This window comes from Onychostruthus taczanowskii, unplaced genomic scaffold, assembly GCF_017590055.1.
Source record: "Onychostruthus taczanowskii isolate IOZ18803 unplaced genomic scaffold, ASM1759005v1 scaffold111, whole genome shotgun sequence".
Taxonomy (NCBI): domain Eukaryota; kingdom Metazoa; phylum Chordata; class Aves; order Passeriformes; family Passeridae; genus Onychostruthus; species Onychostruthus taczanowskii.
This window is the reverse complement of record NW_024497741.1, coordinates 992,514-1,008,124: the sequence shown is the minus strand read 5'-3', so window position 1 is coordinate 1,008,124 and position 15,611 is coordinate 992,514. Positions and strand designations below refer to the sequence as shown.

At 50.1% G+C, this 15,611-nt stretch overlaps 1 protein-coding gene and 1 long non-coding RNA gene across 3 annotated transcripts; both read left to right on the top strand.

Annotated features, from left to right (window-relative positions):
- The first annotated feature begins 859 nt into the window (after positions 1–859).
- On the top strand, positions 860–4,092 carry LOC121346363. The gene is made up of 3 exons (XR_005954069.1): positions 860–1,001; positions 2,517–2,682; positions 2,819–4,092. It is a non-coding gene; the product is annotated as an uncharacterized LOC121346363 (long non-coding RNA).
- Positions 4,093–5,213: 1,121 nt separating this feature from the next.
- Positions 5,214–14,378, top strand: DLL1 (delta like canonical Notch ligand 1). Of its 2 annotated transcripts, XM_041424097.1 has the most exons (11): positions 5,214–6,335; positions 6,537–6,848; positions 7,054–7,114; positions 7,351–7,608; positions 10,044–10,104; positions 10,595–10,725; positions 10,871–11,040; positions 11,170–11,386; positions 12,367–13,159; positions 13,275–13,389; positions 13,701–14,378. In XM_041424097.1, exons 1-11 carry the CDS (start codon positions 6,276–6,278, stop codon positions 13,704–13,706), a joined length of 2,184 nt encoding a protein of 727 aa, XP_041280031.1. In that variant the 5' UTR covers positions 5,214–6,275; the 3' UTR covers positions 13,707–14,378. The 2 variants fall into 2 exon arrangements, with proteins under 2 accessions (XP_041280031.1, XP_041280021.1); XM_041424087.1 differs by lacking the exon at positions 5,214–6,335 and having other exon boundaries at positions 6,365–6,848.
- The last annotated feature ends 1,233 nt before the right edge of the window (positions 14,379–15,611 follow it).

Genomic DNA, 15,611 nt, shown 5'->3' with positions numbered 1-15,611 from the left:
TATAGTTCTGGCTTAAGATGATGATTGATAATGCTGGGCAAAAGAGGGAGTTTTCCTACAAGAAGTGGCAGAGACAGTGAATATTGCTACTGAAGTTGGTAGCAGAACAGCATCTTTCCAGCCATCCAGCAGAATCTCGTAGCTGCAATGCAGAATATTTTTTTGAGGAGTGCCATCACATTTTTTATCACCTGGACATGATCTGAGTCCTACCGCTCACCCTCCCTCTGTGACGCTGCTCCCAAGACAAGCCAGGCCTCAGCACTGCATGGGCTTGCTTGACAGGACAAATGGGGTGCTGGGGCACAGGATAAATATCAGGATCAAGGGATATTTCATGTGGTAAGGCACTTCAGAAGGTTTTCTAGTTCAAATGTGTTCCGTGGCTTCTGGTGTGGTGAAGACCTTGAATATCCTACTGGCAAAGATGCCAGTACTCCAAATGCAAGGCCAAGGTGCTCCCATGGGGGTATGGGCAAGAAGAGCATTTGAAACTGCCCGTTCCAGAGCAGGGGCAGGGGAAGGAATGGGACCTGCCTAGCTCAGGGCACCCACAGGAGGTTTTGGGAAAAGCTATGTTCCAGACGGGGGTGGGGGGAACCCGAGGGCTAAGGGAGGGCAAGGCAGGGGGAAATTTCCCCGAACCCCTTTTCTCCTGTTGTTCCCTGGGGGATCCCGTGGTTCTGGCCCTCTGGGCAGAGGTAAGCAGCCCTTCATCCTTCCGACTTTGGGAGCAATGACAGCTCACGCACACGAGTGATTAATTTTATCCCACAAGCTAAATCCCGTCGGAAGCAAGCCAGGGAGCAAACCCAAACAAACAAGTAGCGGAGAGAAACGGGGCCGGGGTGGGGGGAGGGGGTATCTGGCTTTCTCCTCGTGTGCAATCAGTAAAACACATATAGGGGCCACTTCGGGATTTGCCCAGGGAAGGGTTGGAGAGCAGCTGGCTGCGGTAATCTCCTCGGGAGACAAAGGAATGCCCCGTCCCAGGATCACAGGTAAACACACAACCATTGTAATGAAAATGAGGGGCTAGGATAGGGCCGGAGCAGATGATTTGCGATTTCAAAAAGGGAGCTGGGGGGAAGGGAGGACCCGGAGCTGCTTATCTATCATCTGGCCTCGCTGTGTGCCAGCTGAGCCACGCGACTACCCTTTCTTATTCTAATCAGCACATGCCTTTGCAACTTTGGGCTAACCTACACGCTAAACTTCTTAATGCTCCTCCCCGCACACGGCAAGGGCGGCGGAGCGCCCCTCCGGCACCGCGGACCCTCCGCGCTCGTCACGCACCCGCCTCGGGTAGGGGCGCCCGGCGGCTGGGCTCGGGGCAGCGCCAGCACCCCCGGTCACGTCGCCAAGCCTGGGGCAAGCGGGGGAGCCAGAACCCCGGCCCAGCGGCACCCTGCCTGCCCTCACCCCGCTTCTCACCCCCTCCCTGCCCGGCCCGGCCCGGAGGAACAGGTGAAGGGGGCGTGCGGCGGTGGGGCAGCCGCGCACACATACCTCCGTAGGGACTATAGATCTAATTAAAATATTATGCACACTCGGCTACACATAGCTTCACACGTTCACGTCCCTCCGCCGACGCACCGTTCGCCATATGCCCGGAGCCCTCCGTCCCGGGAAAAATCAGTGTTGCACGCCAGCGATGGCAGCGCGTCGCCCTAATTAATACACGCACATATCCTACCCACCCCCCTTTTTAAGTGACTTTTCCCATCATCTGGCTCGCTTAGAAATAAAATCTGCGGCTGGTGGGGAGCTGTCGGCCGCGCTGGTCCGCGGCGCGACCGTAAATACTCGCCGGAGCAGAAGAGGGGGGTCGGCGTTGCGGGAAGGGTATCAATTAGGGGCAGGGAGGGAGAGCACAATACCCCACCAGCCCCAGCGAGCCGCTGGCAGGCGGGGCCGGGCCCGCCGCGTCCCGGCCGTGCGGGGTCACCGCGCCCTGGCGGGGCCCCGCTTCCCGCGCCCGCCCCCGGGGGTCCTGCCGCCGGCTCACTCGGCAGGGCGGGTACAGCCACGCAGGACGTCGGGCGGGACGGGACGAGATGGGAAGGGACCGGGCGGCTGGCCGTGCCCGGCAGCGGGGGCCGGTGGCGGTGCGCGGGCACGGCGAACAGCGCGGGGGCGGCGGGGGGCGGCGGGCGAGCGCGGTGCGGAGACACGCGGTTGGGAGCGAAAAAGCGCCATTTGGTTGGGAGCAGATGGCTGGCTGGGGGGCTGATCGCGTCTAAAGGCGTGTCATCCCCCTTCAGCGAGAATCCCTAAGGGCTCCCCTTGTCTTCGAAATCAATGAAAATTAAAGTGCAGAGAATGGATGAATAGTTAGACCTCGAGTCCCTCCTTTGTTCGCCTCAGCTACTGGTGGGCAGGAGTTAAACTACAACAGCCTCCTATAGAAACACTTAAGTTAAACAGTCTCCCCGTTAGTCCAGCATCTGAAAGAGAGAGGGAGAGGGGGGAAAAAAGCAAAAAAAGGAGCTTTCTGCTTGATTTCCCCAATACAGAATCGCGTGGCATAAATTAAGCCAGAGAAGAATGAGCGCCGTGGGCAGGATCCTGCCGGCTCTCACGGCGCCTTTCAGTCACGCTCAGCAGCGGTAATCGAGAAATCTGTGCCACGTCAATTTAACAAATACCCGGTACCGAAGGGGGGATGTTAAGGATTTGGGGGTAAGTTTTTTCGGTTTGGGTTTTTTTTTTTTTTTTTTTTCCCTATCGCTAGGTTAAAGCCCTCGCGCGTGTAACTTTTTATTTCCAATTTCTTAAGCAAGGAGATGCTAATGGACCAACTTTCTATCTCTCCTAGATTAAAAGATACGCGTTGATATATCACTTCTTGCCTCCACCGACGGGCCACCACCCAAATTTCAAGAAAGATATTGCCGCTCACCCCCGCTCCCCCGCCCCACTCGCTTAGTAAACCTCATACGAAGTGATGTTTTCCCGCTCTCTCTCTTTTTCCCGGGGATAACGCCGCAGCAAAGTTTGCGAAGCAGCGACAAGCCACTTGAAAAGATGTTGACGCTAGGTGGCAAAAGTAATGTGCAGTGAAAACCGGCGCTGCTGCGGGATGCGCCCCCCCGCTCCCCGTGCTGATGCTGGGCACGGCGGGGGCGGGCGGCCGGGCCTCCGGGGATCCGCCGCCCGCTCCGCTCCGCTCCCTCCTGGGCCGCCTTCCCTACGTCCTCGCACTATGCCTGCGGGATTGCTGGTCCCTTCTCTGCCCAGACACAGCTCCCGGGTAAAAAAAACCAAACAAAACCAAACCAACCAACCAACCAAACAAACAAAAAAAAAAACCAAAACAAAACAAAAAAAAACCAAAAAAAAAAAAAACCCAAAACCAAAAAAAACCCCCACCAAACCCAAACATTCCTGTACATTTTAAACTTTTGCTTATGCGTCGAGGGGCGGGAAGAGGTGAGAGGAAGAGCGCCTGGATGTAGATGGCTCGTTCGACTACAATTAGATGTAAAGGACGCACGTTGAGTAGCAAAACGTTGCAAAGATCTGGATGCTTGTACCAAGGGTTGGAGTAGGTGGCCTGGGTTTGGGGTAGGTGCCACAAACCCCTAGTAAATGAATGTGGGCAGTTACAGTCCTGGAACAGTCAAGAAGAGCTGGGCTGAATGAACTCATTAGTGATTTTCTTTTAATTGGTATTACTCAATGCTTTTACTTTAAGAAGTCTTTAAGATTTTTTTTTCCTAGCGCATTGTAAGATAATTTGTGATCAAGACATCTGCTTCAATGGAAGCCACATTTTGCCATGCAAATGCACGTTTCAACCCAATAAAGTCGCCATAATAAGGCTTTTAGCACGGCATACCTACAGTGAGGTTATTGTAGCCAAATCCTCTCCTTTCGCACACAAGCTTAATCTGTGCTGAAATGATCTGTTACAATTAAAATGACATTTACAGAGACAGTTATACCTTGCATCCTAATGAATCCGCCTGTGCCTACCAAAGGTGTTTAAACAGAGGGCCTAAACAAAGTGGAAAACCCTGCTTCGAGTGACATGCCAGAGTCGCCCTCCAACTTTTATCCCCTGCTTCCATCCATTATTAAGAAACTGCTCAAATGGTAATAGTCTCTATCCCTTTTTCACTGCACCAGTAAACTCCTTTCTGTATTTTAAAGATCAAAACAAAAGTTGTACTGTCTAATGAGTACGTAAAAAATTTTACGTACGTAAAGGTGATGACTGGTGTAAATTTGGGCCAGTTTATTTTGTGCTCGTATGTGTGTGTATGTGAGTGTGTGTGGATGTGTGTTGCGGAGGGGGGAAGTGCTGGAAGGGATTTCTTTAAAAAATGTGCGGACATTGTTGTAGAGGCAGTAGCGTGCGCCGAGGGGAGCTCTTTCTCTCCCTCGCATTGTGCAGGGAGCAGGTGCTGTCTACATTACCATACAGCTGAGAGCACAAAGAGCTAACTGATTCAGCCCTCACACAATAACAAACGGCCTTAATGACAGCCACGCGAACGACACACACCAAACTCACTTTTTACTAAGCTGAAGGACGAAAAAAGAGAGAGGGAGAGAGAGAGAGACGGAGAGAGCGAGGGAGAGATTGCTGGTGATGATGATAATAATCATAGAGGGGTGCGGGACCCCGGCGCAGCGAGTGGCTCTCTCCAGCAGCGGTGGTGGCGGGGAGGGGACCCGCGAAGCCCCGCAAACCGGTCCCCTCCACGAGTCCCCGCCGCGAGCCCGCCCGCGTCCTCCCTCGCCGCCGGACCCCCGGGGATCCCCTGTGCCTCTGCCGGCGGGATGCGCGCCATGAGCGGAGCCACGGGAAGAGCGAACCCCGAGTCACTTCGTCCACGTTCGTTGTCCCACTCGCCAGTTACCCCCGTTATGCCAGGGTAAATGCAGTGTGAATTTCACGGGATGGGACTCCCCTCGATGTGGCTCGATGGCTCCCACCTCCCTCGTCCCTTTAACGCCGGAGAAGCCCCTTGGAGTAGTCACGATCACCGAGTCACTTTTTTGGGGTCACGGCGGCTGCTCTGCACGTTCCAAGAGGCAATTACAGCCCGCCGTCCCCGGGGCTGCTCTCTGGCCGGAGCGTGTTGCACTGTCTCTCCCCGGTGCAGAGGGGGTGTTACCCTCTTGCCGGAGCAGAAGGGGGATTCTTGCGGTTACCAAATTTGCAGGAATGTAAATGAACACGTTTTGTGAGTGCGAAGGGGAGGGGGAGGAGGGTTGCACATTTTACAGCTCACTGACCATTTGGCGATCCATTGAGAGGAGGGTTTGGAAAAGTGGCTCCTTTGTGACAGCTCTAGCCAGATTGGGGGGCTGCTCATTTGCATCTCATTAGGCATGCAGTCGGCCGGCGGGATATAAGGGCGGCAGGCGCCCAAGGAGAGGCAGATCCTTAGCGCTTCACCCTCGGAGAGAGCCGCCGAGCCGAGCCGAGCCGAGCCGAGCCGAGCCGCGGCACGGAGCGGAGCGGAGCAGCGCAGAGCAGGCACCCCCTCCCCCGTAGGAGCACACCCGGACACGCTCTATTCGCTGCTGTTGAGACACGAGCTTATTTTTGTTGGCTGGGATTCCTCTAAAAACAAAAGTAAACCCACAACAAGGAAAGAGAGCTTCGCTTCCTTTGCAAAAAAAAAAAAAAAAAAAAAAAAAAAAAAAAAAAAAAAAAAAAGGAAAAGAGAAAAGAAAGGGGATCAAGGCTCCGACGTGACCTGCCCGCCACCGCTGCTGTTTGACACCCACCAGCCCCGACGTGCGAAGGGCGAGCGCAGCCGCGCAGAGCCGCTCCCCAATCGCACCGCCCCGGGAATTATCGCCGCTGCCTCCGCCGCTGCCTCTGCAGGGATTTCCAGATCACCAATTTTTAATCTTCCGTGGGAAGCCTTTTCTCTGCCTCTGTTGGGAATTAAGTTGCTTTTATTTTATTATTTTTATTTTTTCTTCCTGGAGAAAAGGAGGAGCATCGTGGATTGCGAAAGAAAAAGAGTTTAACAGATTTTTTTTTTCCCGTCCTCTTTTCCTCTCTTTTTCTTTTGCCATCCGAAAGAGCTGTCAGTTGCCGACAGGCTACATCTAGAGGTGTCGGCAAAAGGGAAAAAAAAGTCAGAGACACTCCTGAAAGGAGACCGTGACACTAACTCTTCCAGCTCTGCTGGGACGAGCGGCTTTGGCCGCTGTGTTTTTTCCCTCACCCCGAAAGACACTTTCCCCCTTTCCCTCTGACGAGAAGATAAGCGGGAGGAAAGCGAGGGCACCAGAGCTGCACCTCCAAAATGGGAGGTCGGTTCCTGCTGACGCTCGCCGTCCTCTCGGTGCTGCTGAGCCGCTGCCAGGTAAGTGCCCGCGGGGTGGGGGACAGGAATGCCTGCGCCGTGGGGTCCCTGCACCGGGGAGTCCCGCGGGGGATGCCGGGGACTGTTGCTGCCGGTTGCAGCCGTGAGGAGCGGGGAGGGGGTGCCCGCCGGGGCCGGGGCCGGGGTCGGGCTGGGGAGCGGGCTGCTCGGTGGCTGACGGCCGCTGTCCCCGCCCCGCAGGTTGGCTCCTCCGGCGTCTTCGAGCTGAAGCTGCAGGAGTTTGTCAATAAGAAGGGGCTGCTCAGCAACCGCAATTGTTGCCGCGGGGGCGGCCCCGGCGCCGGCGGGCTCCAGCAGTGCGACTGCAAGACCTTCTTCCGCGTCTGTCTCAAGCACTACCAGGCCAGCGTGTCCCCCGAGCCGCCCTGCACTTACGGCAGCGCCATCACCCCCGTCCTCGGCGCCAACTCCTTCAGCGTCCCCGACGGCGCGGGCGGTGCCGACCCCGCCTTCAGCAATCCCATCCGCTTTCCTTTCGGCTTCACCTGGCCCGTAAGTGGGGGGCGATGCTGGAGGGGGCGGTACACATCCATCCCGTACCGACCCGTGCCATTCCAAGAGGCCACCAATCTTCTTGAAGTGTCAAGATGGGAGGGGGACAATGACTTATAATTTCTGGGGACTGGTGGCACTGTTCCTTGGGCCTACCTGCTCTCATGAACTCCTGGTGGGTTGTCTCTGCTCCTTCTTTCCACAGGGCACCTTCTCGCTCATCATTGAGGCTCTGCATACAGATTCACCTGATGACCTCACCACTGGTAAGTGTCCTGAAACACACTTTTCCCTGTAATAATCCCAGTCCTGCAGCCCTATTTGGCCCCTTTCTCTGCAGTGTGTAGCACATTCTCCTCTACAGTAGACCTGTGGCAACAGAGGCCAACCTGTTGGCATGCAGCCGTGTCATCCTGCCTCTGCAATTCCGCTCCCACCAGAGGCCCCCTATGCCCTACCTGCTTTGCGCTCTCTAACCACTCTCCTCTCCACTTTCACACAGAAAACCCTGAGCGCCTCATCAGCCGCCTGGCCACCCAGAGACACTTGGCAGTGGGTGAAGAGTGGTCCCAGGACCTGCATAGCAGTGGCCGCACTGACCTCAAGTACTCCTATCGCTTTGTGTGTGATGAGCACTACTACGGAGAAGGCTGCTCTGTCTTCTGCCGCCCCAGGGATGATGCCTTCGGTCACTTCACCTGTGGAGAGCGTGGCGAGAAAGTCTGCAACCCGGGCTGGAAAGGGCAATACTGCACTGAGCGTAAGTATCCACCTCCTTGTCTCCTTGGGTGCCCCTTGCAGCAGTGTCTCCTGAGCTCTTGGGGTTGGCAGAGGGGTGTTTCTCTGATGTCAGGCCCCATGGGGAGGGAGAATGAGCAATGGTGGATGGATGTCTGGTTCCATGCCCAAGCCTTACCAGTGTGAGGGGTGAGAAATCTCAGCATTGCCACAGAAAGTTAATGCAGACAGCCCCTTCTCAAGCCTACAAAATATCAGTGCCAACACTACACTCTTGCTCATTTGCTTTAGACCATTTAATCTGGTAGCAAAATGTTCAGCAGTTGCTTGAGGATTTATTAAAATATATCAGGACTACTTTTTATACCTACATCCTCCAACCATGCAACTTTGATATCATCACCTACAGAGTACATAGCTTCAGGGGAGGGAGCTAGGCTTTGGCAGCATCCATGTGATAGCCTTATGGGTAGGCTTGCTATGGTCTGATCCTCTGCGGCCTTGTATTAAGAAAAATACCAGGAAGTCCAAGACATTCTCTATGGCTTCTAGACTGTACATTTTCATTTGGGGTACTCATATACTGCCACTAACAGAAATTTCTGCACATGGGGCCACGAGAACATTCAACTTATTCCCCAGCTCTCTTCTGTCCCATTGCAATCATAATTAATACCAATAAAGTAGTGAGGGACATGAAACATACCCCAGAGCTTGAAGTTTTTGAGGAATGTGGTGTGTTGATACAGCAGGAAAAGCTGGGACAGTAAGCAGATCACAGACAGGATAGTCCAGGATGTCAGATACTTTCCGGTTGTATGAGATTCCGCCCTTTGTAGATCCATAGCAGTGCACACCCAAACGCGCACACAGAGCCCCTGCTGCAGCCTGTGATGGCATTCTCTGTTTGTGTGTATACACGGATCTGAAATATGTTGGCAGATGACGTACTGGGCCAGTGCTCCTCTGCAGTCTTCAAAGGGCCAGGCAGGCAGGAAGAAAACAGTTCCAGGCTGTAAAGCAGCCTCTCAGCTTTCTTGTTGTATTTTTGTTTCTCTTTAAACCCACCTACACTGTGGTCTCAGCTGAGCTGCTATCAAACCATTCCTGATTGATTATTCACACTGTTAGTGACTGCTAGGATGCTTTTAGCAGTTCATGGTACGATGTTGCACAAGAAACAGCAGGAAAAGGGGCTCACATTTTCTTTGATAGTGTTTTAAATGAGAGCTACAACCTTTCCTATGATCAAAAGTGCCTAGCCCAGTTGTGTCAAGGGGTGGGGAAAAAGGAAGCATTTTGATAATGAGCTCTTTTGGGGCTGTCAGCACTTTTGAATGCCTGTACATCTCTGCTATTCCCACAGCGAAGCAGAAGGCTGTCCATCTTTCTTGACTCATTATGTACGTTCTTTGCTGTGTTTTCCCTCTCAGAAAAAAACCAGCTTATAGCACTGACACAAACCTACTAGGCAGGGGAGATGTGTTTATGTGTGCATGCAAAAAGAATGTTTTGCCGTTAGTGAGTGGAGCTGCCAGTTGCAGATTGCTTCCCGTTGCCTTGCCCCCAGCTCCATTCTTTCCAACTTGGAGGCGATCTGATTATCAGCGCTGATTCTTTCTTTCTTTTTCTTCCCCCCTCCTTCCCCTCGCATGCCATTGTCTCCGGCTGGCTTTGTTGAATTAAAACTTTGCAGTGCCTGCTTAATGAGTTCCATAACCAGGCGAAGTAATGAGCAGAAGTCCCTTTTTTCCCTTCTCTCATCCTCCCTCCCGCTGGCCCGCTTACCTCTTTTACCAGGGCTGCAACAACCCACCCGCCCCTTTTCGGAGCAGGGAGGAGGGGGGAAGGAGGGAGGAAGAACTTTAGACTTATTTATTTGAATAAGAAAAAAAAGTTTTTTTGCAGCGAAATCACGCGCGTGCCATAGATTAGCTGTGGGCAGGGATAGGCTGCCCGGTCGCTGGCCGCCAGTCCCATTGGCTCCGGGGCTGGGTATTGTTGCAGTGGGGCAGCTGCTGGGAGAGAATAGACAATAGAGCAGCTGTCTTGCACTGGCACCCTGCACACCAGCTGTCCACTCTTATCTGCACACACACTTTCGGGGGATATTAAGAGGTGGAGCTGTGTGCATAGAATTGGAAAAAAGGACTTCTGACCCTCACTGGGAAGGGAAGGGGGGTGAGGGGCTGTGGGGAAGGGAGCAATTGTGAGCCCTCTTTTGTCTGTGTGCAACTGTATTAAGAAGAATGCTCATCCCTGGTGATAAGTAAAGTGCCCAGTTACGGGGCAAGATCAATACTCCTTCAGACTCCAGAGATTAATTCAGCTGTGCTTAACTGCCCCAGCCTAGTAAAAGGGACTCAGTCCCCACCCACAAGACTCAGACTCAGACTTGTAAAAGAGAGCTGTTTTGGCACCAGTGCTGATGTCTTTCCCTGCTCGGTTTGTTTACAGCGATTTGTTTGCCTGGATGTGACGAGCAACACGGCTTTTGCGACAAGCCGGGGGAATGCAAGTAAGTTTTCCACTCCCTTCCTGCTTCCTTCTTTGTCCTTCAGTGTTGATGCTCTGGTGTTAAATAAGTCATTGGACATTTGAAGGGTTGGTTTAAAGGCCTTTCTTCATATTAGATTAAATTTCTTCATATTAGATTGGAATTCCTGGTTGATGCCAGATTAAAGTATTATTCCATAAGTCAAACATCAGTGCCATTAATATTAACCTAATGGGTTTACAGTGATGTGTGTAAGGTTTGGCTCTTTGTTATTAGAGTAAACAAATTAACTATCAGAGCCATGGGTCTATCTAAGGAAGTGGAAGAAATAGCTAGGACTGATGAAAGCTGATGCTATGGTTGGACTTGATGACTTTCTCACATGAAGGATCACTGAGGGCTTTTAGGAAACTTGATCTCTGGCATCAGTGTGCTTGCAGGTTTTGTGATAGGGTTTCCAACTGTAAGAAGTCTAAATGTGAAGAGACTTTTTTGTTATCTTTTTTTTCAGATGCAGAGTGGGCTGGCAGGGGCGATATTGTGATGAGTGCATCCGATACCCAGGCTGCCTTCATGGTACCTGTCAGCAGCCGTGGCAGTGCAACTGCCAGGAAGGCTGGGGTGGCCTTTTCTGCAACCAGGGTGAGTTCTCAGTCCTTGCCTGAGCATCTGTTTCAAAATGCAGAAACCAGGCAACTATTTTCAGCTCACCCATTGTCTGCTAGTCTTGCAAAGTAGCAAGCACCTTGGCTGCTCTCTTTAAAAAAAGAAAATATATCTTTTACAGACCTGAACTACTGCACTCACCACAAGCCCTGCAAGAATGGTGCCACGTGCACCAATACTGGTCAGGGGAGCTACACTTGCTCGTGCCGACCTGGATATACAGGCTCCAACTGTGAGATTGAAGTCAATGAATGTGATGCCAACCCTTGCAAGAATGGTGGAAGCTGTACTGTAAGTTGTTTGTTAAACTCCTTCAAGGGAGGAGTTAATGTCAGTTTTACTAATTTTTAAAATCCCTTTTTGGATTTCAGAGCAAGTTCAGACCAATGTTTTGATTGTTTCTCATTTCTTCCCCTCCAGGACCTGGAGAACAGCTACTCCTGTACCTGCCCCCCAGGCTTCTATGGAAAGAACTGTGAGCTGAGTGCAATGACTTGTGCAGATGGACCATGCTTCAACGGTGGGCGCTGCACCGACAACCCTGACGGGGGCTACAGCTGCCGCTGCCCACTGGGTTATTCTGGGTTCAACTGTGAAAAGAAAATCGATTACTGCAGTTCCAGTCCTTGTGCTAATGGTAAGGCCAAACAGCATACACTTACTTTGGTGTCTGGTCTGGAGTTCATAACAAGGCACACTGATCAAAGCACACTGATCAATCACAGAATCATAGAATGGTCTGGGTTGGAAGGGACCTTAAAGGTCATCTAGTTCCAAGCCCCTGCCATGGGCAAGGATACCTTTTACTAGACCAGGTTGTAGAAAGCCCCATCGAAGCTGGCCTTGAACACTGCCAGGGGTGGAACATCCACCACTTCTCTGGGCAACTTGTTCTCTCACAGTAAAGAATTTTTTTGTAGTATCTTATCTAAACCTGCTCTCTTTCAGTTTAAGCCATTCTGCCTTGCCCTACCACTACATCCTCTTGTAAAAAAGTCCTTGTCATGTCAGTAGTTGACTTGGTGGAGGAGGATCTGTACTAAGAAAGCAATGGTGTGCCTTGGGCCATTACTGCAGATTGCGTTTTCTGATGGGGTGGCTGTGGCCAAGTAACTTGGTCTGAATCTTCATTCATGAAAATGTGGAAGATTATACTTTCAAATCCTTTACAAAGAGTCTTAGAGGTCTGTGGATTGTGGATGCAAATGCCACACAAGTGCTAAACATTATTACTTGTAATCTGGTAACAGTAATTTTCCAGTTTTGATTAAACTAGTGAAGACTTTCTGTACTGTAGTCCTCCTTATTCATTGCCATTCAAACTCTGTAACATGACATGTGGTGTTAATCTGACCTGGACTAATGTTCTAGTTTGAGCTGAATGAAATGTTAAAAAAGGAATAGGATTGAGAATAAAAAATAAATCTGCTTAACAAAAATCTTTCTTAAAAACATGTGCTTTCTATGTTGGATTAGACTTGTCAAAGGTCAAGCTGACCTCTCAAAAAGAAAGCCTTCCTCAGCTGCTGGTTGTACCTTTTGCCCCAAGAGCAGTGAGTGGGGGGCTGTTGTGTCTGGCTGCCCATCACTCAGCTCTTCCCCCTTCCTGTCTTGCAGGAGCCCAGTGTGTTGATCTGGGGAACTCCTATATCTGCCAGTGCCAGGCTGGCTTCACTGGGAGGCACTGCGATGACAACGTGGATGACTGTGCCTCCTTCCCCTGTGTCAACGGTGGGACCTGCCAGGATGGCATCAATGACTATTCCTGCACCTGCCCCCCAGGATACAACGGGAAGAACTGCAGCACCCCGGTGAGCAGATGCGAACACAACCCTTGCCACAATGGGGCCACCTGCCATGAAAGAAACAACCGCTATGTCTGCGAGTGTGCCCGGGGCTATGGCGGGCTCAACTGCCAGTTTCTGCTCCCTGAGCCACCTCAGGGACCCGTCATTGTTGACTTCACTGAAAAGTACACAGAAGGCCAGAACTCCCAGTTCCCCTGGATTGCTGTCTGCGCTGGGATTATTCTGGTCCTCATGCTGCTGCTGGGGTGTGCTGCTGTAGTTGTCTGCGTCAGGCTCAGAGTGCAGAAGAGGCACCACCAGCCTGATGCCTGCAGGAGTGAGACCGAGACTATGAATAACCTGGCAAACTGCCAGCGCGAGAAGGACATTTCCATAAGTGTCATTGGTGCCACTCAGATTAAAAACACAAATAAGAAAGTAGACTTTCACAGCGATAACTCTGATAAAAATGGCTACAAAGTCAGATACCCTTCAGTGGATTACAATTTGGTGCATGAACTCAAGAATGAGGACTCAGTTAAGGAGGAGCACAGCAAATGCGAAGCCAAGTGTGAAACGTATGATTCAGAGGCAGAGGAGAAAAGTGCAGTACAACTAAAGAGGTATCTCACATCTGAGTGCAGGGGGCAGCTTGGCTTTGAAGGGGGAGTGTATATCTTATCGGTAGCATTAAACAACAGTCATCTGACTTGTTTTTTCTCTTTTTGCCTTCAATAGTGATACTTCTGAAAGAAAGCGACCAGATTCAGTATATTCCACTTCAAAGGACACAAAGTACCAGTCCGTGTATGTCATATCAGAAGAGAAAGATGAGTGCATCATAGCAACTGAGGTTAGTAGGATTGGAACAGCAGAGAAAAGTCTTGGTCTGCAGCTCCCATCCAATACAATCCTGGGCAGATAAACTCCTTTCCATAATGCCACAGTGGTTTGTACCTGTTGAAATACAGCCAGCTCAAGTTTATGATGCTGTGGACGTTGTAAAGACAAGCACAGTGACTTGCTGCTGTGGATATTGTGGGTTTGACAAGTTCTGTAGACTAGGGTACAATGGTTGAGGTGTGCTGACCCTTGGTGGCTTACAGGCCTCTTCATATGCTTCATGAACCTCTCCTGATCTCTGCTTGTGTTTTCTCTTTCCAGGTGTAAACCAGAGGTCATATGGCAAGGTGGTTGTTCAGAACAATTTCAGAGGAGACATGCCCCAATGAATGCTGCTGAAAGAGGAATGGGAGATAGATTCCTTCACTGACTGCTGCTGAGAAACTAAATTCAGGCTTGAGCTGGTTCTCTACTGAAGTTAGCAAAATGACTGCAAAATAAAGAAACAAGATGGACACCAGGCAAGGGTCTGTGTTCAAGGATTACTGTTGCACTGCCTTTTATGAATTTTATCATTGCACTATGGTCAGTTGCTTTTCTATATATATTTAAATGAATGGACTTAATTACTACATAAGAAGCATGCACTGCCTGAAGTGTATATTTTGGATTATTATGAGCCAGTCTTTTCTTGAATTAGAAACACAAACACTGCCTTTATTGTCTTTTTTGATACTAAAATCTGTTTTTACTAGGTGAGAAAAAGTGTGTTATTTTTTTGAATCTGTAAAAATATTTTCATGATAATTGTAAAGCTTGAGTATTTTGTGATGTTCATTTTTTTTATAATTTAATTTTTTTGGTAAATATGTACAAAGGCACTTCGGGTCTATGTGACTATATTTTTTTGTATATAAATGTATTTATGGAATATTGTGCAAATGTTATTTGATTTTTTTACTGTTTTGTTAATGAAGAAATTCATTTTTAAAATATTTTTCCAAAATAAATATTATTAATGATAACCAGAGTGCCATGTTTATTCCCTATCTGATGATGAACCAACTGAACTTTGCAACCAGGCATCTGACAGACCTGTGTGGACTCATGGGGGCATTGAGTAGGACTGAGACTTATTACAAAGACTGGGGAACAACTTGTGTGTAGACCCTCCATCTTTCCCCTCCTAACCTCTGACCTTTTGACCCCATGCTTGTGCTCAGTCTTACCCCAAAGGCAAATGGCAAAACCGTAAGTAATATTTGCCCAGTCATGTTGGGCTGTGTGTTTATGTAAACATATATGGAGTCATTTCCTGAGGAAGAGCAAGAGTTGAGTGCACTCCATGGCAATCCAGACCTGGGGCATGTTATGACTCAACTCCTAATTTTTTGCAAGCTCTAACACTTGCCTGCAGACCAGGGGAGTTTGGGACACACCAGCGAGGGAGGACCCCTACTTCAGGTCCTCGATGTGCTCCCACAGGCTGTGTGCTCACCCAGACTTCCCTCTCCAGGAAATGGTAACAGTGAACTGACTGGTGGCCCCAAATCCCCTGACTACTACATCTACTGAAGTGCCAGTTGTGTCTTTGGTTTCTGCTCTGCCCCTGGTGCCTGCTGCCTTCATAGTGGGACAGAGTGTGATCCCATCCCCTGGCTTGGCTCTGAACGCTCAGGCAATTTCCCCAGTTTAGTTTGCTCTAATGAGCTCGCCCTCATGTTGTACTGCATGTTAATCTAGAGAGATCCTTCAGAAACAGGCAAAAGGTTCTTCCACTTCAGGAAAATAAGGAAAATCTAGGGAATAATCTCATTTTTACTCCATTAAATCTGAACCCAAATCATTGTGGGCCACCTTCTGCAGCTTTGCAAAGATCATGCAAATCCTCTGTCCCCATTCACTTCAGGGGAGGGTGATGATATCCTAAACACAACGAGTGGGATAGCAGATATAATTAATCAATTATTGTGGCTGGTGATCTTTATGTATTCCCCTTATTTTAGTGTGCATAAGTACATGAACGACTGGAATTCCACTTTTGTCTGAGGTCAGTGGAAAACTCACACTTAACTGCAGAGTTAAGTGTTGTCTGTTCATAAGCTTAGCTTTTTGCTAAGTGAAACCTTAGACAAGGCATACAGGCTCACTTCCTACAAAGGGCCCTGATGCAGTTATCATCTCCATCTATCCTAAAAAGTGTCCTTTTAATGAAAGTTTTCATAAGGAGAG